The 20,414-nt window shown below is 45.8% G+C and overlaps 2 protein-coding genes across 5 annotated transcripts in view; both read right to left on the reverse strand.

Moving 5' to 3' along the window:
• Positions 1 to 1,014, reverse strand: part of Rilp (Rab interacting lysosomal protein) — a 3,207-nt gene extending 2,193 nt beyond the window's left edge. Inside the window, exons 1-4 of one of the 4 annotated variants that reach the window (XM_008828783.2) lie at positions 736 to 1,014; positions 569 to 662; positions 380 to 486; positions 109 to 294 (exon numbers count right to left, since the gene is read on the reverse strand). In XM_008828783.2, the coding sequence (XP_008827005.1) occupies positions 109 to 294; positions 380 to 486; positions 569 to 662; positions 736 to 957 (609 nt within the window). In that variant the 5' untranslated portion in view covers positions 958 to 1,014. The remainder of the gene's footprint in view (positions 1 to 108; positions 295 to 379; positions 487 to 568; positions 663 to 735) is intronic. The other 3 variants (XM_017797044.2, XM_008828782.2, XM_008828780.2) reach the window with 3 other exon arrangements.
• A 734-nt stretch (positions 1,015 to 1,748) lies between these two features.
• The window catches only part of Prpf8 (pre-mRNA processing factor 8), a 33,394-nt gene continuing 14,728 nt past the window's right edge, over positions 1,749 to 20,414 (reverse strand). The window contains exons 25-43 of the mRNA XM_008828784.2: positions 13,331 to 13,578; positions 13,029 to 13,208; positions 12,360 to 12,495; positions 12,075 to 12,244; positions 11,755 to 11,884; positions 11,488 to 11,634; positions 11,151 to 11,311; positions 10,291 to 10,482; positions 9,802 to 10,039; positions 9,537 to 9,665; positions 7,947 to 8,060; positions 7,692 to 7,865; positions 7,221 to 7,414; positions 5,541 to 5,780; positions 5,302 to 5,443; positions 2,797 to 2,937; positions 2,553 to 2,692; positions 2,246 to 2,448; positions 1,749 to 2,075 (exon numbers count right to left, since the gene is read on the reverse strand). Coding sequence (XP_008827006.1) covers positions 1,921 to 2,075; positions 2,246 to 2,448; positions 2,553 to 2,692; positions 2,797 to 2,937; positions 5,302 to 5,443; positions 5,541 to 5,780; positions 7,221 to 7,414; positions 7,692 to 7,865; positions 7,947 to 8,060; positions 9,537 to 9,665; positions 9,802 to 10,039; positions 10,291 to 10,482; positions 11,151 to 11,311; positions 11,488 to 11,634; positions 11,755 to 11,884; positions 12,075 to 12,244; positions 12,360 to 12,495; positions 13,029 to 13,208; positions 13,331 to 13,578 — 3,234 coding nt within the window. The 3' untranslated portion in view covers positions 1,749 to 1,920. The remainder of the gene's footprint in view (positions 2,076 to 2,245; positions 2,449 to 2,552; positions 2,693 to 2,796; positions 2,938 to 5,301; positions 5,444 to 5,540; positions 5,781 to 7,220; positions 7,415 to 7,691; positions 7,866 to 7,946; positions 8,061 to 9,536; positions 9,666 to 9,801; positions 10,040 to 10,290; positions 10,483 to 11,150; positions 11,312 to 11,487; positions 11,635 to 11,754; positions 11,885 to 12,074; positions 12,245 to 12,359; positions 12,496 to 13,028; positions 13,209 to 13,330; positions 13,579 to 20,414) is intronic.

Here is a 20,414-nt window from a genome sequence, read left to right on the forward strand (position 1 = left end):
GTGTCCCCTTTCCGACTTCCTGCAGACCTGCGATACAGCATGGCACACCCAGCCCAGGCCCAGACAGGACCAGTTCTGGGACCGGCCCGGCTCTGCTCTGGCTCTCACCCGGTCTTCTGGGGTTGCGGGCTCAGGTTCCTGCCTCTGCTCTTCACCCAGTTGGCTGGAGCCTTCCCGTGCTATTCCGTGCTCTCTCTCCCGGTCCTGAGCTGCCCGCAGTCGGGTTTGCACTGCGGCCAGTTTGTGGCGCAGCTCCGAATTGACCAGCAGGAGGCGCTGCAGCTGCTCCTGTAACTGGGGGAGAGGCGAGAGGTGAGCTGATGGGCGGGGCTCCGAGAGGAGCCGCAGCCACGCCCCGCGCCCACAGGCCGTCACCCACCGCTTCTGTCTCCTGGCTGCGGCGCAGCAGGTCTCGGCTGTGTGCCCGGAGCTCGTCCCGCTGTCTGTCTGTCACCTCCTTGAGCTGCCGCAGCAGCATGCGCTCCTCTGAAGAAGGGGCGTTCTCAGCAGCGGTCTCGGGGTGCAGAGGCACCCAGCCCGCAGCGGTCCTGGTGAGACCAGCACTCACCGTGCGGCCCCGAGCTCAGCTCACGGCGGAGGTGCTCGTTCTCCTGGCGCAGCCGTCGCAGCTCCTGTTCGGCCTGCTGCGCGGACACCTGCAGCTAGGGGGACAGGGGAGTTGAGGTTAGAGCCTGGTGGCCACGCGCTGGGGCAAGCGGAGGACTGGTGACTCACCGAGTCCGGCGTGGGCCCCACGGCGGCCTTTTCCAAGAGCTCTAGCGCGCGCACTACCAGCGGCACCAGCCCAGCCGCGGCGTCTGGCCCAAAACGGTGCGCCAGCTCTTGCAGCTCAGTGCCCAGAGCCCCCGCTAGATGGTACACAAGTTCCGCGGCTGACCCCGCGGCCGCTGGAGGGCTCCAGCTGGGTGACCCAGGCGCTACCCTCCTGGGCTCCATTTTTCCTTTCCTAAAGCCAAGAGCCACCCCCACCCTCGGCTGGGGCAGGAAAACGCCACCAAACAGTTCCGGCCCCAGGAAGTTTAGGGCCCTTAAGGGGCGGGGTAGAAGCAACAGGGAGGAGCAACAGGGAAAAGGCCCTGGGACGGGAGAGTGCCCTGGATCCCTTGAGCCCTGTTCTTGTCCACTAACAAGGTCACTGGGAATAGGACAGCCAACTTAGGCAGGCATCCAAGATGAGGCCCAGAGTTCTAAGTGGTCACTTTAGGCAAGCCTTTCCCAGAGCACCTGATCCAGGCTCCACCCGTTTGTCTAGAGGCAGCCAAGCACTCCAAAGAGGTGGGAGATTGAAGGTCAGTGAACAGCCTGGATGGGACAGCCTTCTGCAACCACTGATGTGCTTTTTACCAGCACCAGGAACGACACAGAATGCTTAAAAATGGACTAGGCTGGGCACTACAGCTACAAAGCAGCAGCCACTGAACTCCTAGATGTTGAAAATGGGTGGTTTCAGCCAGGCATGGTGGCACAAGCTTTTAGTTCCAGCAAAGAATGAGGAAGGCAGAGGTAGGAGGATCTCTGAGTTCCAAGCCAGTTAGGGCTACATAGTGAGACCCTATCTCAAACTATGGTCCAGGGAATATGAAAGACAAAACTCCACCTCAGCTCCCTAAGTCTAAGGTATATGGAGCCTCACCCCACCCCACTCCAACTACCCCAAGCCAGCCCCCACACTCCCACTTCATTTATACCCAGAATTTGAGCTCATAAGAGCAAGAAAACAAAAAAGCTCCTATTTATACAAAATTTATTACATTTCGTCCAGGATTACAAGCTATCAACAAACAACACAAGCACAGAGAAAAGGGGCCAAGCTGCTGAATGTCACCAGCTTGTCTGTGGGGAGGGTGTAAGAGGCTCCAGCCTTTTGGAAGTCTGAAGCAAGAAGAAGTGAGGAAATAACTAGGCGTAGAGGTCCTCCCGGTCTGCAGAGTAGACCTCGCCCTCCTGCAGGAGTGCAAAGTTGAGGAAGTGGGAGGGCCTGTGGACCTCATGGTAGAACTCTTTGGGGTTTGCCAGTTGCAGCTCATACTTCATGTTGGGATCATGCCGGACACCTTAAGGGAAAGGGAAACATCAAATGTTAAGCATCTGCCTGCCTTACCAGCCTGTGCCTCCTGGGCCATTTCTAAGGCAGTCAGGCCCCAAATGCCAGTGCTGGCCTCACCTTATTTCCGTCCCAACCCATCCCCCCTTCCTGTGTTCCCCTCATACACAGCACACTTACCCATAAAGTTGTAGTTCCATGAGGACTGGGCAGGGACCATAAAGAAGCCGAGGAAGCGGTCTGACAAAAGCATCTGGACTCTCTCATAGTGTGAGGGTAGGTAGCCTTTAGGGTTGTTGCCTTTGTCTGTGTTCTGGCGGCCCCACTCATAGCCACTGGGGGTCAGCTTGTAGGCTGTCAGTGTGCAGGAGCCTGGTGTGAAGCTGGGGAAGGGATAAAAGACAAGCTAAGAGTTTAGGCCACCAATCCGGGCCTGACCTGCAATACCTGCCCCACAATATTTCCTCCCAAAAGGGCCAAAACCCACCTGCAGGTGATGATAATTGTCTTCTCACCATCCCAAGATGGGTTGTCAGCCATGATCTTAGCATGGGTGGTGACGTCTTGGGGTGATAGTTGGGGGGACTCATTGGGCTGAGTGTGGATCCAACCTAAGGGTTCCATCTCCTATAGGCAAAGAAAAATAAAGAACTGTTTAACCCATCTGCATATAAACCTCACCCATTAGAGTAACATGCCAGGAAGTTTAATTCCCAGGCTCCATCACTCACCTTGAGGTACTCATGCTGGGGCAGCTGGCTGGGCAGGTGCACAGTTTGGTGAGTGCCCCACTGTGGCACCATCACGATGCAGCGGATTTCTTTCACCTGGGGGTTATCTGGAGGGCTCACCCCATATAGGTACCCTGCAATCTGGAGATGAGATCAGAAACCACAACCATCACTACCTTTGTGTCACACCCCAGCCTAGTATTTTATTTTTTAAATTTTATACTGCTAGCAACAAAGAACTTTCTCCTAGAAAGTTACACAAGATATTAGTTATTTTTATTTTATTTTTTGAGTCAGGGTCTCATTATGTAGCTCTGGTTGGCCTGGAATTCACTATGTAGACCAGGCTGGCATTGAACTCAAGAGATCAGCCTGCCTCTGCCTCTGAGTGTTTGGGTTAAAGGTCTGTGCCACTACACCTAGACAAAATGTTCTTTTAATCTGATAAACGCATACCCTGCTGATAAGTTATACCACTTAGCCCCTGAATGACCTTCCTTATTTTCTGCTCATTTTTCGATAGTTTTAAGCCTTGAACTCACTGAGATCTGCCTACCTCTGGCTCCCAAGTGCTGGGATTTAAAGGTGTGTGTCACCACGCCTGGCTATTTTTATTTTTTTTTTATGTGTATGAGTGTATTGCCTGCATGCATGCAAGTGCATCTGTGTCGTGCAAGGCCCATGGAAGTCAGAAGAGGGTGTTGGATCCCCTGGAAATTTAGAGAGGGTTGTTAGCCACTATCTGGGTGCTAGGAATCGAACCCAGGTCCTCTGTAAGAACAGCCAGTGCTCCTAACCACTGAGCCGCCTCTCCAGCCCTTAATTTTTTTCATCTTTTTTTTCTTCAGTATTGCATTTAGTTGTGGGTATGCATGCACACACATTTGTGGAGGTCAGAAGACAACTTGTAGGAGTTAGTTCTTAATCCTTCTACCATGTGGGTCCTGAGGAACAAACTTAGGTTGTTAGCTTGGTGGCAAGTACCTTTAATGGTGAGCCATCTTATCAGCCTGACATTTGAATACAAGTGTATAACAGACTTTGTTTTTTGGAGACAGTCCCATATAGCCCAGGCTGGCTGAGGGCTCTATATGTAGTTGAGGCTGACTGTGAACTCCTGATCACCCCATCTCTATCTCTGAAGTGATTGCAGGCCTATGCCACCATACCCAGCTAAGATTGTTTCAGTCTGTATTCTAGACTGGTCTTTAACTCATAGCAATCTCCTTGCCTTAGCCTCCAGGTACTGGGATTATAGACACATGCCACCAATTGTGTTTTATGGTTTTCCCAACACCAAGGTCATTAGTATTTTCTTCTGAAACCCTAGAGTGCAGTATTTACTTATTTTGAGACAGGGTCTCCCTGTAGGCCTGGCTGGCTTAGAACTCGCTACGTAGACTAGGCTGGCCTCAAACTCAGAGATCCACCTGACTCTGCCTCCCCAGTGCTGGCACTAAAGGCATGTACCACCACGCCCAGCTTTACCTTCATATTTTTACTTTAGATTTTATTTTATTATATTTTATTTTTTTGTCTTTTTGAGACAGGGTCTCCTTGCAGCCCCAGCTGGCCTGGAACTCACTATGGAGACCAGGCTGGCCTCAAACTCACAGAGATCTGCCTACCTTTGCCTCCCAAGTGCTGGGACTAAAGGCATGCACCACCACACCTGGCTTTTAAAAATTATTAAAAAAAGACATGGCCTCCTGTAACCCAGATTGATCTCTAATTCATGTAGTTGATGATGATCTTGAATTTCTGCCTCCACCTACCAAGTGCTAGGATTACAGGAATGCACTACCTCACCTGTGTACTGAGCTGGCCCCCCACTCACTTGTTTTTCTTGCCATAGTCGGCCAAGATCAGATCCTTGAGTTGCACCTCCACCTTGATCCACTCCTCGTCGGTCAGGGTGGGCCAAATGTGGTGGGGTTCTGTAATAGTAGTTTTGTCTGGCTTCAGGATCACCTTTGCCCGGTCATTGTTCACATGCAAGGCACGCAGAATCAGGATGAGACGGGAGAAAGCCTGGGAAGAGAATTGGAAGAGCAGGTATGGAGACCAGGCTGGCCTCAAACTCACAGAGATCTGCCTACCTTTGCCTCCCAAGTGCTGGGACTAAAGGCATGCGCCACCATGCCTGACCTAGATTTTATTTTTATAAGTGGCGTGAAGAAAGGACCCTGCCCTTTCTTGTCTCAGTATCAAAGTATATATACTCAATCACACAGATGTGATACAGCACATGAATTGTATATACATGAATCTGTTTCACACTATATGCTATTTTCTGCCAAAAATTTTTCTACCAATAATGTTCTCTTAACCACCATAGCTTTATCTCATGGAAACCAAAACCCTTCTTACTGTTTTGGCTATCTTTTTCAAGTTATTCATCTATGAGTCTTAAACTAGCACCTCAAGTACTTGGAATTATCAAATAAGTTTCAGGCACAGAATAAATGGGCACACATTATGGACTAGCTGAGCACACTTACTCACCTGGGCACGAAGATCAGATATGCAGATGAACTTCTTAAGTACATTCTTAGGCAGAATATAAGTATAACCAGTCTCCTTGATGTCATCAGATGAAACATAGATGTGATTGGTACGTAGATGCAAGTTGGCAGCAGAGATGGCCCTAATGAATAGATAGGGAACATGAACCTCAGTCCAAGCTCCTCTAGCTATGTCAACAAGGCCTTTCCATATTCCTACCCTCTTGCCCTTCACTGTACCTGACCCTCCACTCAGTCTTTGATGAGAAGGTCTGGGTCTCGTAGTTGCTAGTGGTAGAGGTGATAATCTCATCACCATGCTTGTTAACAGTGCGAGTCTGTGTCGCAGTGAGCTGTGACTGCTCCTTGGTCTGCTTCTCAATCTCAGCTATCTGTTGCCGCTGCTGTGATGGTGCTGAGATCTCCATTCCAAGGATGATGTCTCGAATTTCTGATTGTGTCAGCGATGCCACATTCACACTGTGGGGACACTGTGAGTTAAACAAGATCCCTCTCCCTCAGTCACATGTGCCTTGATGGCAAAGGTGTAACTGGGTAGCCTGGGTGGACAGAGCAGCCCATACTTTGCCCATATAATCCTCACGTGACACTTCCCTCTCAGCTTTCCCCTCAAGCATGAAACAGAAATGTAGTGACATGTAAGGTTCTTCACATCCTAGGCTACACAGTGCAATGATCTGTAATTCTTCCTCTACATACACTGCCCTGGCACAGGACAACTCTCAAAAGTGGAAATTCCATTGGCCGGGCATGGTGGGGCATGCCTATAATCCCAGCACTTGGGAGGCAGAGGCAGGCAGAACTCTGTGAGTTCAAGGCTGGCCTGGTCTACATAGTGAGTTCCAGGACAGCTGGGGCTAGAGAGAGATCCTGTCTAAAAACGACCATAAAAACAAAGAGAGAGAGAGAGAGAGAGCGAGAATAAAACTGGGTATGGTACCCACACCTGAAATCCAGGACTTGGGAGGCTAAGGCAGGAGGACTGTTGGGAATTTAAGGCCAGTCTGGGATATATAATGAATCCCTGTGTGTGTGTGTGTGTGTGTGTAAAATATATATATGGGGGGGGGTTCTGTTCAGAATGGCACGGTACTTTCACTGAGAATCAATGGCCAAGAGTGAGCCTAGACTACCTACTTCTATTCCTAAGCATCTAAGAATCTCTGAGACTACTTTTCCCCTTTTTTGAGACATGGCCTTCCTGTAGAACCAGCTGGTCTGGAGTTTGCTAGGCGGATCAGGCTGGGCCTCAATACTGCAGAGATGTGCCTGCCTCTGCTTCTGAATGTTGGCCTTTTTTTGGGGGGGGGGGGCGGTGGTGGGTCTTTTTGAGACAAGGTCTCCCTGTAGCCATAGCTGGCCTGGATTTACTAATGGAGACCAGGCTGAGATCTGCCTGCCTCTGATCAAAGGTGTGCGCCACCATGCCCAGCTGAATGTTGGTCTTTCTAAAAATTATCATCAGCCGGGAGTGGTGGTGCACGCCTTTAATCCCAGCACTCCGGAGGCAGAGTTCCAGGACAGCTGGGGCTACAGGGAGACCCTGACTCAAAAAGACTCCCCCCAAAAAAATCATCATCATCATTATTATTATTATGTCTTTTTAAGACAGGGTCTCCTTGTAGCCCCAGCTGGCCTGGAACTCACTATGTAGACTAGGCTGGCCTCAAACTCACAAAGATCTGCCTACCTTTGCCTCCCAAGTGCTGGGACTAAAGGCATGCACCACCACACCTGGCTTTTAAAAATTATTAAAAAAAGACATGGCCTCCTGTAACCCAGATTGATCTCTAATTCATGTAGTTGATGATGATCTTGAATTTCTGCCTCCACCTACCAAGTGCTAGGATTACAGGAATGCACTACCTCACCTGTGTACTGAGCTGGCCCCCCACTCACTTGTTTTTCTTGCCATAGTCGGCCAAGATCAGATCCTTGAGTTGCACCTCCACCTTGATCCACTCCTCGTCGGTCAGGGTGGGCCAAATGTGGTGGGGTTCTGTAATAGTAGTTTTGTCTGGCTTCAGGATCACCTTTGCCCGGTCATTGTTCACATGCAAGGCACGCAGAATCAGGATGAGACGGGAGAAAGCCTGGGAAGAGAATTGGAAGAGCAGGGTGATATCAAATATTTATGGATCTCCTGGTTTCCTTAACCCTGCCCTGTCCTTCCAGAAAACCCAAGCATTGATTTCAAATTCTTAAGGTCCTAACTCCTCAGATGTCAGCAGAGTTCTTGCTCTATGGATACACAGGTCAAAAATCTGAAAATGGCCTCAAGTGGCTTGTGGAGAAACCTGAGGCACAGGATTGTCTCCTGACCCCAAATCCACTCCCTAAAGGGACCCTCTTCCTAAGGTATCAAATTACCGTGTAGGATGAAATAGTCTTGAGCCAGTCATCATAGAGGTTGAAGAGAACCATCTGGGGCTCGGTGGCTTTAAGGATGAGATCACCAAACTTTTCCACCTTGAGACAAGCCTGGAAGGGGAGCTGGAGCTCCGATCCTTTAATCACAATGTTGGGGAAGTCCAGTAAGTGTACCTAAGAGAAGAGAAGTTCAAGATTAGAAACAAAGCCTGGAGGTCTCAGGCCCCCTTCCTTCTACGTTGTCCACCCTCTTACCTCCAGTGGGTCCAGCATGCCCTTCCTGGTGACAATGATCTGCTTGGGCTGCTCTTCCACGGGCAGAGATCGGATGAGCGCAGCCACTTCCTCAGCCGTCTTCCATTTGGCCAACTAACAACCAAGACAGAAAATAATTGAGTCTACCCTCCTCAATTAATTAGAAACAAAACAAGATATAATGTCCTAATCTTGAAATAAACTTTCTAATAAACACTGATGCTGAATGAGGCATTCAGAAGGTAGAGAAACTGCCCAAAATGTTTAACTATATATTATAGTTCAGGAACAAAAAATAAGACACGGGCTAGAGAGATGGTTCAGAGATTAAGAGCTCATGTTGCTCCTGCAGAAGGCCTTGGTTTGGTTCCCAGCACCCTTATCAGGTACCTCACAACTGCCTTTAACTCCAGCTCTAGGAGATCACTGAAGCCTCTGGTCTCCAATGGCACCCACATGCATATACCCAACATAGACACACACAGAATTTAAAACAAAATACATTAAAAAAAGAAAACCTAGGCCGGGCGTGGTGGTGCACGCCTTTAATCCCAGCACTAGGGAGGCAGAGGCAGGCGGATCTCTGTGAGTTCAAGGCCAGCCTGGTCTACATAGTGAGTTCCAGGATAGCTGGGGCTACAGGGAGACCCTGTCTCAAAAAGACCAAAAAAAAACCTAAAAAAATTAAGGCTATTAGAGTAATAAAAAGTTGCATAAAGAGTTTTTTTGTTTGTTTTTTCTGGAGCTGAGGACCTAACCCAGGGCCTTGCGCTTGCTAGGCAAGCAGTCTACCACTGAGCTAAAATCCCCAGCCCCAGAAATGAGTTTTAATGGTAAGACTAGTGAACAAAGTAAAAATGAAACTCACTGTAGAAAGACTGCTATGAACAAAACCTTGGAAGTAAGAGGAGCATGAGAACTTTGGGATAGTAAGACCAGGATCTTGGGAATAATTATAATAAGAATCATGTTATAAATATAAAGAAAGAGAAACTGGCTGGGCAGGTATACCAGCTAAAAAGTGTCTAGGAAGCCAAAGAATATTCATTTAGAAAAGACGACTTTTAGTAACTCTGTTGAATACAGAGGGCAGAAATGAGAGCTTTAGGAAGCAGAAAGCCTAGCTATAAGATAACGAAGGGCTTCGCATACTCTTGGGCCTGCAAAAGAGAATACTTCTCTTGGGTGCTAAGGAGATGGCTGTGTGGGTAAAGTGCTTGCTGTGCAAGTATGAGGACCAGAGTTTGGATCCCCAGCACCTACACATGCATGTGCCCACACATGTACCAACACAGATACACCAAGAAGAAAATACTTCCTAAGTTAAGTACTTCAGGAAGAAAGTTCAGACAAGACAATGCCCCCTCTCAAGTTTTTCTGAGATAGTCTGTCGAGCCCTGGCTGGCCTCAATCCTATGGTAATCTTCTTGCCTCTACTTCCTCAGTGCTTAGATTACAGGTGACACAACTTCACCTAGCAACACCATCTTTCCATAGAGAAACAGTTAAGTTTTCTGTCTCTAAATGTCCCCTATTCCAGAAATGAAAGACAGCAAGATTGTATGGCCTCACTATCATTAAGCTGCTTACCTGACCCAAACGCTTCTGTCCAGCCCACACAGATGTGTGGATTATCTTAAGGAACAGCTGCCCTGTGCGTGGGTTGAAGATGAAGATGGCTCCATTGATGGGCTTGGTTGTCAAGTTCCCTTCAAAAGTCTAAAGAATGATTAACATTAGTTAGCATGGTACAGACATAACCATCCTGATTTCATCCAATTGTATATACAATTGATGTCTTACTCTCCCATAGGTATATGGTGGCCCCACACACCCATGTGCTTCTGACACTCACCTTATGGATAGTCACTCTGTAGACATTAGTGTCATCGACAAACCAGATAATCTGGTTGGAGAAGAGTTCCCCATAGTTCTGAGAGGACAGATAAGGCTCAGTGGGTTCAGATGAATACAGCTGCAGTCCCTTGCGGATCCGTTCACGTAACACATACAAGGCAGGATTTGCTTTCATGATCTTGGCCATGGCCTGCTGTATGAGAGGCTTACTGCCTGGGAACCAATTTCCATAGGCACTGTGAAGATGAAGGGGGCATTAAAAACTCAAGTGTAAGCAGAAAGGCCCAAGAAAAAGGTAAAGTACAACTCTATGAAAGATCAAAGACTATTGGCCAGGCTTATATGATCATCTGCTAATGCACATACACAGAGAGAAGGGTCAGTGACCCAAAAAAGGAAACCTCATCTTACCTTGGCAAAGAAAGAAGACCTGTGTACAATAAAGTATGGTTTAATGGAAATGGCACCTGTCCAAACCCTAACTCACCTGTGCAGGTTATAGGCCAGATCAATGGCAATGAGCACACCTGTGGGCGAAGGGTAGATGCTCATGTTGTCCGTGGTGTAATCCAGGAACTTGGCCCGGGCATAGCGCTCAATATCATGGGAATCATAGTCCCCCCAGCGTAACTGGATGTCAATCCAGTACTTCTGTGTGGTAGTGCTGTCCATTACATCCCTAAAGGTGGAGAGACTTTAGGCTTCCAGGAAACCACAAGCATAACTAATGTTCTAGAGTCATGAGAACTCCCAATCACTGTACCTAAATCCCCAAACCATCCCCTGCCCATTCAAGATCAGCAAGACCCTCAAACAACTCTGGTAGGTTGTTCTAGTGGTAGCACTGGCTCCAAGTTTAAAAGAAAGTCAGCCAAGAGCTGGGAGTGGAGGCTCATACCTGTAACTAACCACTTGGGAGGCTGAAGCAAGAGGATCATAAGGTCAAGGCTAGACTGGGCCACATAGTATAGACACTGAATAACAAAAAAACAAAATAAAAAGGGCAGGGATAATTCCTTAAGTAACACTGCTATAAGAATTACCACACATGCATATACCCAACATAGACACAAACAGAATTTAAAATAAAATACATTAAAAAAAAACTTAGGCCAGGCGTGGTGGCTCACACCTTTAATCCCAGCTCTAGGGAGGCAGAGGCAGACAGATCTCTGAGTTCGAGGCCAGTCTGGTCTACATAGTGAGTTCCAGGCCAGCTGGGACTACAGGGAGACCCTGTCTCAAAAATGACAAAAAAAAAAAAAAAAAAAAAAAAAAAAAAAAAAAAAAAAAGAATGGTACTACTATGGTTCCTGGACCCATAGAGCTGAGCCATAAACCACTTACTTGGAGTCTGCCAGCAATGAGGGCCGGGAGACATTCCACTTATAGGAAGCAAAGAGCAGTATATCTGCACATGAAGAGTTCATCTTATAGGATTTTCGGGGATGGATCGTCTCCTTTTGTACTGTCTCAATTTCCAGTGCATCTAGTTCTTGGTCAAAAACCTGAAGATGAATACAGAAAGGGTGTAACTTGTTATGGAAATCCACTTATGATGAAAGCTGGCAGAATTTATATAAGGCAAGAGGAGTCTCATCCTCAGAGCTCCTAGGGTAAATTTCCCATCTCCAAAGAGCACCAGCATGACTCTGTAATCTCTCACCCCTCAATTGCAGCCCACCTGACATAAGTCCATCACGATACTCTCATGGATTTTCTGCCACAGGTGAGCTCGGAATATCTGGATAAGAGAGATCTTCAGTGTGGGGATTTTGCCATGCATGAAGATCCCTGTCAAGTCCAGTTGCACCTGGAAGCCTACATAAACCTGCCAGGAAAGAGAAAGTTGCACTAGAGACCAGAGACTAGAGGAGGATGGTTCTTATAATAAAGGCAAGGTAAACATCTTTTCTCATTTCCATTTCCCATGTCTAAGAAACACACTCACATTGGCTCGATTGATTGTTGGGGACCACCAAAGGGTGAATCTACGATTGGGAATCTGATTCAATCCTGACCGTTGGGCATTAGTTAGCTTCTTCCACTTCATGGATTCCTCAAAGCCACTGGCCTTCTCCCTGAGGAACAGAGAACTAAATGAGGTGATGTCTAGTCATCTCCTAGAGTACTGTTACTCTTCCAGGGATGACTGAGAAACAGCAAGACCACTAAAGCACAGAAGTGATGAACTCAGAGGGGTGTGACAGGTCCCTGTAAACAAAGAGGGAATCCTCACCTCTTCTTACCAATTCTTGTAAGAATCCTTACCAAAACAGACCTTCCCAGGTAGGGAAGTAAGTGCCCTTGAAGAGTGTGTGTTCCAGAATGCCTTCTACACCACCCAGGGCCTGGATCATGTCTGTACGGTAGTTGTTTAAGTTCCAGAGTTTCCCATCATGCCGCTGATGTGTCCACCAAAAAGGGTTCTGCTTCAAAACCTAAACGTAAAGGCAAGTTTGGTAAAGTTTCTATGTGCCTACTACTCTAAATTACAGGGATGGCTGCAAGTGCTCCTGATTTGGAGAAACTCTCTCCACTACCCTCTCCGCACACCTGGTACTGCTTAAAATCAGTTCGGACACGCCAGCCCTTATCATAAGCCAATGTATGTCGGTCCTTCTGGAAGAGGGTGTTGATTCGAGGAATGCCTCGATCCCATGAATCTTCTAGATCTTCTAAAGTCAGCCGTCTGCCAGAACAAAATAAGGTCAGCCAGGCATGGTAGCACATGCCTTTGATCCCAGCACTTGGGAGGCAGAGGCAGGCGGATCTCTGTGAGTTCAAGGCCAGCCTGGTCTACATAATGAGTTCCAGGACAGCTGGAGCTACAGGGAGACCCTGTCTCAAAAAGACCAAACAAACAAAAAATAAAATAAGGTCAACATATTTTCTCATGCAAAGAGGAACATTCAGGCGGATCTCTGTGAGTTCAAGGCCAGCCTGGTCTACATAATGAGTTCCAGGACAGCTGGAGCTACAGGGAGACCCTGTCTCAAAAAGACCAAACAAACAAAAAATAAAATAAGGTCAACATATTTTCTCATGCAAAGAGGAACATTCAACATTCTTTGCTGGATAAGGAGGATCAATAGCAGAACCTGCCATCATAACCTTTTTCCCTCCTTAAAAACATACTATATTCTGCCATGATTGTCACATAAGGCTCAAAGCTCAGTCACCCAAATCCCTTTCCCAGATTGGTATATCCTCCTGGATGCCCACCTGTTCTGAGCAATAGCCTCTTGTCTCTTGAGTGCGTACTCAGCCCAGACCCGTTGAGAATCAATAAACTCACTCTCCCATGGCTGTATGTAGCGGTACAGGTTGGGAATCAACTGGTCTTCTTCATGACTCATTCCTGAACGAAAGTGTGTGATACCTACATCTGTCTGCTTGGACCACCTGTTTGAGGGAACACAAAATGAGAGATAAGAGTGAAATCAAAAGTAAGAAAACACTCCCTCCCCTTCTCTTAAGAGTCTAAGCAATGAGGCTAGCACTAAAGATTATTGACCAAGCCCTACCTGAGGTCAGACTGGGGGATGAGCACATGGCCCATTGAGAGCATGCCAAGTCCACCCAGCTCCTTAGGGGTATAGAACACAACAGGCGGGAAGCGACTTGGCATCTTGGAGTTCAGTCCAATCTTGATACGTGTCTGGATCTTGTTCTCACACTTTACCAACAAGTCTAGGAGTTCCTGGGTATTCACCACAGCCTCTCGAAAATATGTCATAAGGCCGATGAGTGCTGTATTCCACTTATTCACAATCTAAAGTTAATGACAAAGAGTAAATTCCATATGAGTAATGCAGGGCCTTCTAGATCTAGTTAGCTACATCCCTAATACTCAAGAAAGAAAGAGTCTAAAAATCATTGGGCATTAAAGAAATATAAATAAAAACTACAATGAGATACTACTTCACACCCACTAGAATAGAAATAATTGAAAGAGAGACTACTGGGCCAGGAAGATGGCTCACTGGGTGAAGACACTTAACTACCAAGACTGATGACCTGAGTTCAGTCCTTGTGACCCACATAGTGGAAGGACAAAACTGACTCCACAAGCACTCCATGGCATACACGATTAGGATGGAAGCCTAGGGCCATAGATACACATACCCATTAGGATAGACATAAATCAAAAGAGATGACTAGGTCACTGGGATGCTCAGAGGGTAAAGGTACTATTGTAAAGTCTAAAAACTGAGTTCAATCCCCAGGACCTGCATAGTAGAAGGAAAGAACCAATTTCTGCAAGTTTTTCCTCTAACCTCTACAAGTACCCTGTGGCACATGTGTGCCCATACATATACCCACACATGAATAAATAAATGTAATCAAAATCTTTTTTTATTTATTTTTTGTCTTTTTGAGACAGGGTCTCCCTGTAGTCCCAGCTGACCTGAACTCACTATGTAGACCAGGCTACCTTGAACTCACAACAATCTGCCTCCCTCTGCCTGCTGGTATTAAAGGTGTGCGCCACCATGCCTGGCTCAAAACCTTTTTTTAAATAAAGAGATTGGGGGCTGGAAAGATGGCACTTGCTGCTCTTGCAGAGGACCTGGGTTTGATTCCCAGCACCAATATGGTGGCCAACAACTGTCTGTAAGTCCAGTTCCAGGGGATCTGACACCCTCTTCTGACCTCCTTGGGCACTGTACTACATGGGATAAACTGCACTTAAACACATGCAGACAATACACTCATACATGTAAAACAGAAAAAAAATTTTAAAAATATTTTATTTATTATTTTTATTTTATGCGTATGTGTGTATTGCCTGCATGTAAATTAAGTGCACCCATGTCGTGCAGTGCTTGTGGAGGACAGAAGAGGCCGTTGGATCCCCTGGAACTGGACTTACAGACAGTTGTTAGCTGCCATGTGGGTGCTAGGATTCAAACCCGGGTCTTCTGCAAGAACAGTGTTCTTACCACCAAGCCATCTCTCCAGTCCCGTAAAATATTTTTTAAAAACTTAAAAAACAAAGGTTGTTACTGGGGGCGGAAATGTGCTTAGAAGGGTTTGATTCCCAACACAGAGAGCAAGCAGGGGGCGGGGAGGGGGTGGTGAGCACAAGAGCACACCTGGGCTAACAGTAAGTCAGAGCCCAGCACAGGAGCTATAGTAAAACTGTTACTCAATTTCTGCTAGAAATGCAATTTGGATATGCTCTTAATAACATAGGAGAACAGATGCAATCTTCGAAACATACAGTTGTAGGATATTCAAAATGGAAAAAATTAAAGTGACCATCATGTAAACAGAAAACCCCTCGAAAATGTTGAAGAACCATGTACTCTAAAAAACAACAACAAAAAAAGAGCTGGGCGTGGTGGCGCAGGCCTGTAGTCCCAGCACTTGGGAGGCAGAGGCAGGTGGATCTCTGTGAGTTCAAGGCCTACCTGGTCTACATAGTGAGTTCCAGGACAGCTGGGACTGTAGGGAGACCCTGTATCAAAAAGACAAAAAAAAAAAAAAAAGAAAAGAAAAAATACCAGCTACTATCTCCTGCTCCAGGGCCCACACCTATCTGCCTAGCTAGTCAGACTCTCCTCACGAAGACAGAAAGTACAATAAAAGTTAAAGTGAAAAAATTTATAAAAATTTTATGTCTGTAATATATTAATGCATAAATGATTTAAAAAATTGTGGATTTCCCTCCTTGGCATATTATAAACTATCAAATTTCTCTCTCTCTCTCTCTCTCTCTCCCTCTCTCTCTCTCTCTCTCTCTCTCTCTCTCTCTCTCTCTCTTTCACTTATACTCAGAGTCTTTAATACTGATTCCCATCCACCATTAAAAGAAAATTTAGCAGTTGAACAAACTGGTCAAAGTTCACACAGCAGAGGGTTCATCAATGATAACCAGGCTGGTGAGAGGGCTTAGTAGGTAAAGGCACAGCTGCCAAGTCTGATGACCCAAATTCAGTCCCTGGAAGCCACATGGTGAAAGGATTTCCTGTGACTGCAAGAGGCATGTCATTACTATCAAACTTTTAGTGATTTTTAACTCAAATATTCCTTCGAACTTAGCAGGTTTATGGTGAGGACCAGATGAAGGAAAGCAACATTTAAGTCCATATATACAAGGCACCATGGTTAAGATCACTGTACATATGCCTTTCAGTCTTTTCTTTTTTTTTGGGGGGGGGGGTCTCTAACCCTTTTCTGGATGTTTGAGTTATAAGTAATTTCTATTTTGTGCAAATGAAAAAAATAGTAGAAAAATTCATGGGAACTGTATTTTGCACTATGGCATATTATGCAATTATTTTTTCCCATTTTAAAGTATTACACAATGAACTGTGGTACACAGCCATAATCCCAGTACTTGGGAAGCTAAAGCAGGATTAAGAGCCCAAAACCAGGGGCTGGAGAGATGGCTCAGCCGTTAAGAACACTGGATCCTATGGTAGAGACCCAGGTTCAGTTACCAGTACCCATATGGCAGCTTAACTCCAGGGATATGACGTACTCCTCTGGCCTCCACTGGCACTGCACATATGTGGTGCACTTACATACATGCAAGAAAAACATACACAAAAGACTTCAAAATCAGCCTAGGCTACACAGCAAGACTTTTGTTTCAATGAATGAATGCATGCATGCATGAATGAATGTGTAGAGCTAAGAATATGGCTTAATGGTAAAACACTTTCTTAGCATGCCCAAAAGCCTTTATTTCTTTTTTTTGGGGGGGGGGTTCTTTTTGAGACAGGGTCTCCCTGTAGCCCCCAGCTGGCCTGGATTTGCTATGGAGACCAGGCTGGCCTTGAACTCACAGAGATCTGCCTGCCTCTGCCTCCTGAATGCTGGGCTTAAAGGCATGTGCCACCATGCCCAGTCCTTTTTTTTTTAATTTATTATTTTTATCTTATGTGTATGAGTGTATTGCCTGCATGTATGTGAGTGTACCCGTGTCATGCAATGCCACAGAGGTTAGAAGAGGGCTTCAGATTCCCCTGGAACTGGAGTTAAGGACGGTTCTTAACCTCCATGTGGATGCTGGGAATCAAACCCAGGTCCTCTGCAAGAGCAGTCAGTGCTCTTAACCACTGAGCCATCTCTCCAGAGCCCCCCCAAAGCCTTTATTTCAAAGTGTAAACCAAAAAAAAAAAAAAATGTTTTTTCCTTATTGCCATGAAAAGATGTTTTCTTGAGGTCTCTCTCTTTTTGGCTTTAGATTTAAGTATAATGACCTGCTTTAGGCACCCCCAGAAAGGAGGATGCAGATTCTGCTGTTTGCAGGAAGATGGAGTACTAATCAGAAAGGCAATCTTAGGGTCGCTCATAAAGCAAAGCAGACCCGCCAGTTAAATAAATACATGTCTCTCTCTATTTTTCTGTTATTCCCAGGCTTTGGTAAAGTCTTGTTTAAATGTTCCAGATTGGGTTGGGGATTTAACTCAATGGTAGAGCACTTGCTTAGCAAGCGCAAGGCCCTGGGTTTAGTCCTTAGCTCTGAAAAAAAAAAAAAAGTTCCAGACTTATTTACTTCAATTCTTACTAGAACTGAAAGATCATAACCAAGCTTGGGCTGCTACTGTATTGCATACCTAAAGCCAGCGTGGTAGTACCCACCCACAGTGGCAGTGACAGCAATGACTTTAACAAGATTGGGGGGTAAGGAAAATTGAGGACAGTAAAGGCCATAGTAGTGAGGTATACCTATAGTCCCAGTGATTTGGGTGCCTAAGGCAAGTGGTGGATCACTTAAGCTAAGAAACTCAAGACCTGCCTGAGCAACATAGGGAGACCTTCATCTCCAAATATGCCTCAGTGGTAGAGGACTTGCCTAGCACATGCAAGTCTTTGAGTTCAATCCTCATCATGGTAAAAACAATTGAAAAGAGGGTTGGTGAGATGGCTCAGTGGGTAAGGACTCTTGATGCCAAGCCTGACAAACCTTATTTTGATACCTAGGCTCCACATAATGGAAGGAAAGAACTGGCTTCTGTAAGCTGTCCTCTGACCTCCACACATGGAGCATGGCATGTGTATGCCCAGGAGCACATACACACACATAAAACAAATAAAATGTAATTAAAAAAAAAAAAAAGAAGGGGTCTAGAGAGATGGCTCGGTGGTTAAGAATACTGGCTGCTCTTGCAGAGGACTGGAGTTCAGTTTCTAGCACCCACATGGCAGCTAACAACCGTCTTGTTAACTCCAGCTCCAGGAAGAACCAACGCCTTCTTCTGGCCTCCATAGGCACCAAACATTCATTTGTTGAACATATATGCATGCAGGCAAACTCTCATACACATAAAATAAAAATAAACCTTTAAAAAATTTATTTATTTTTTATTTTATGTGTATGAGTGTTATGCCTGCATGTACGTAAGTGCACCCATATCATGCAGTGCCTGTGGAGGACAGAAAAGGGTGTCAGAGCCCCTGGAACTGGAATTACAAATGGTTGTTAGTCGCCATGTGGGTGCTGGGAACCAAACCTGGGTCCTCTGCAGGAGCTGGGGCTACAGAGAGACCCTGTCTCAAAACACACACACACACACACACACACACACACACACACACACCCATAAGAAAAGGAGCTACCATAGGTTCATTCACCTCCAGCCCTCCTGGAGATTGTCCTTCTATTTACCACCTCAGAAAAAATTAGGCTTCTGTGTGTGTACTTGTCAGTATGTATGTACACATGTATGGGCAGATGCATGTGTGTACATCTGCATGGGAAGGCCTGTCAATGTGGCTTATGCCTATTGAGAGGCTGTCAGGAGGATCAAGTGTTCAATGTCAGTGTATAGAGACTTTGTCTTTTAAAAAAACAAAGAAAAAGTAACAAATTCCAATTATATTATGCTCTCCCATCATAATCTGATACTTCCAAATAATGAGAGGAATTTGTAAACTAAAATGGCTTATTGCCTTACTATATGCATTATTCTATTAAATTTCACAAAAGCCCTCTGAGCTAGGAACTATCATTATCTTCATTTTATAGGTGCATGAAGGGAAGGACAAGGTGGAGGACCTGCCCAAGGTCTCAACTAGTAACATGACAGAGCTATGACCTCAACTAAATAATCCAATTTGACTGGATTTCTCAGTCACTTTTGTTACTCAAGCTGTGACCTCTCTCCTAGCTAATTCCTTGATTCCTACATTTCATCTCCCCCAGTCACTGGTCTCTCTTCCTTTCCTCTTCTTTTCCTAAAGAGGCCCTAGCACCCTTCATTTCTTTGCATTCAATTCCTTAGCCCCACAACAGCCTCCTGGCACAATTCTACTCTGAAACCACCACTATACACTACCTTTTCCATCCATTTTTTTCTTTCAATGTATATATATTCTATTTATTAGTTTTATTTTTTTTTAATATGTATGAGTGTATTGTCTGCATGTATGTAAGTGCACCCATGTCATGCAATGCTGTGGAGGTCAGAAGAGGGCTTCAGATTTCCCTAGAACTGGAGTTAAGGACGGTTCTTAACCTCCATGTAGATGTTGGGAATCAAACCTGGGCCGTCTGCAAGAGCAGTCTGTGCTCTTAACCGCTGAGCCATCTCTCCAGCCCCATTATTTTTTTTAATTTTATGTGTACGAGTGTATTGCCTGGATGTATGTGAGTGTGCCCGTGTCGTGTAATGCCTCAGAGGTCAGAAGGGGCTTCAGATTCCCCTGGAACTGGAGTTAAGGGCGGTCTGTAGCGGCCATGTGGGTGCTGGGACTCGAACCAGGTCCTCTGCATGAGCAGTCAGTGCTCTTAACCACTGAGCCATCTCTCCAGCCCCTCAATGTATTTTTTTTATTGAATTTTCATGGATTTACCTTTCTTCATCTTGACACAGAGTGGCCAAGTGCTTCCATCACCCACATAGCTATTTTGTTTACTTGAAAGGCATCAAGACCCTCAAAACACCTGCCAGTCCTTAGTTCAACAACTGTTACTATACCATACCACTGCCTATGAACATTTTCACCAAAGCAAAGCTGAAAACTTGAAGATCCTGTGTTGACTTCCCATTGATCAGATCTATATTAACATCTATCCAGACTGTTTTCCTACGATGTTGATTTTTCTTTTTGGTCTTTTTTTCTTGAGACAGGGTCTGGAACTATGTAGACCAGGCTGGCCTTGAACGCTGCCTCCTGAGTGCTAGGATTAAAGGCATGTGCCACCACAGTGATGCTGCTTTTTATTCTGCCATACTGACTCGTATACAACTCTGTTCTATCAGTTACCCATACTTCTCTGTGGTATTTGATCTGCTAATGGTTCTTGTAATTTACACATACTCAACTTGCTTCCATTCAAAAATACCTGTCATTTGCCAGGTATGGCGATGAAAGTAATTGCAGCAGCACTTGATAGGTGGAGTCAGAAGGATCAGGGGATCAAGACCAGCCTAGGCAGCATGAATTCTGTCCTAAAAAGAGAGGGCTGCTGGAGAGTGGCTTAAGAGCACTTACTAACTATATAATCATGAGAACCAGAGTTCAGATCTCATAACCCATGTAACAAGCCATGTAACAACTCAGACATTTTGCATACATTTCTAACCCTAGCTCTGAGAGGGACAGAGATAGGAAGCTTGCTGGGGTTTGCTGGCTTCCAGCCTAGCCAAGAAA

The sequence above is a fragment of the Nannospalax galili genome, unplaced genomic scaffold (genome assembly GCF_000622305.1).
Source record: "Nannospalax galili isolate Female #2095 unplaced genomic scaffold, S.galili_v1.0 scaffold212, whole genome shotgun sequence".
NCBI lineage: Eukaryota > Metazoa > Chordata > Mammalia > Rodentia > Spalacidae > Nannospalax > Nannospalax galili.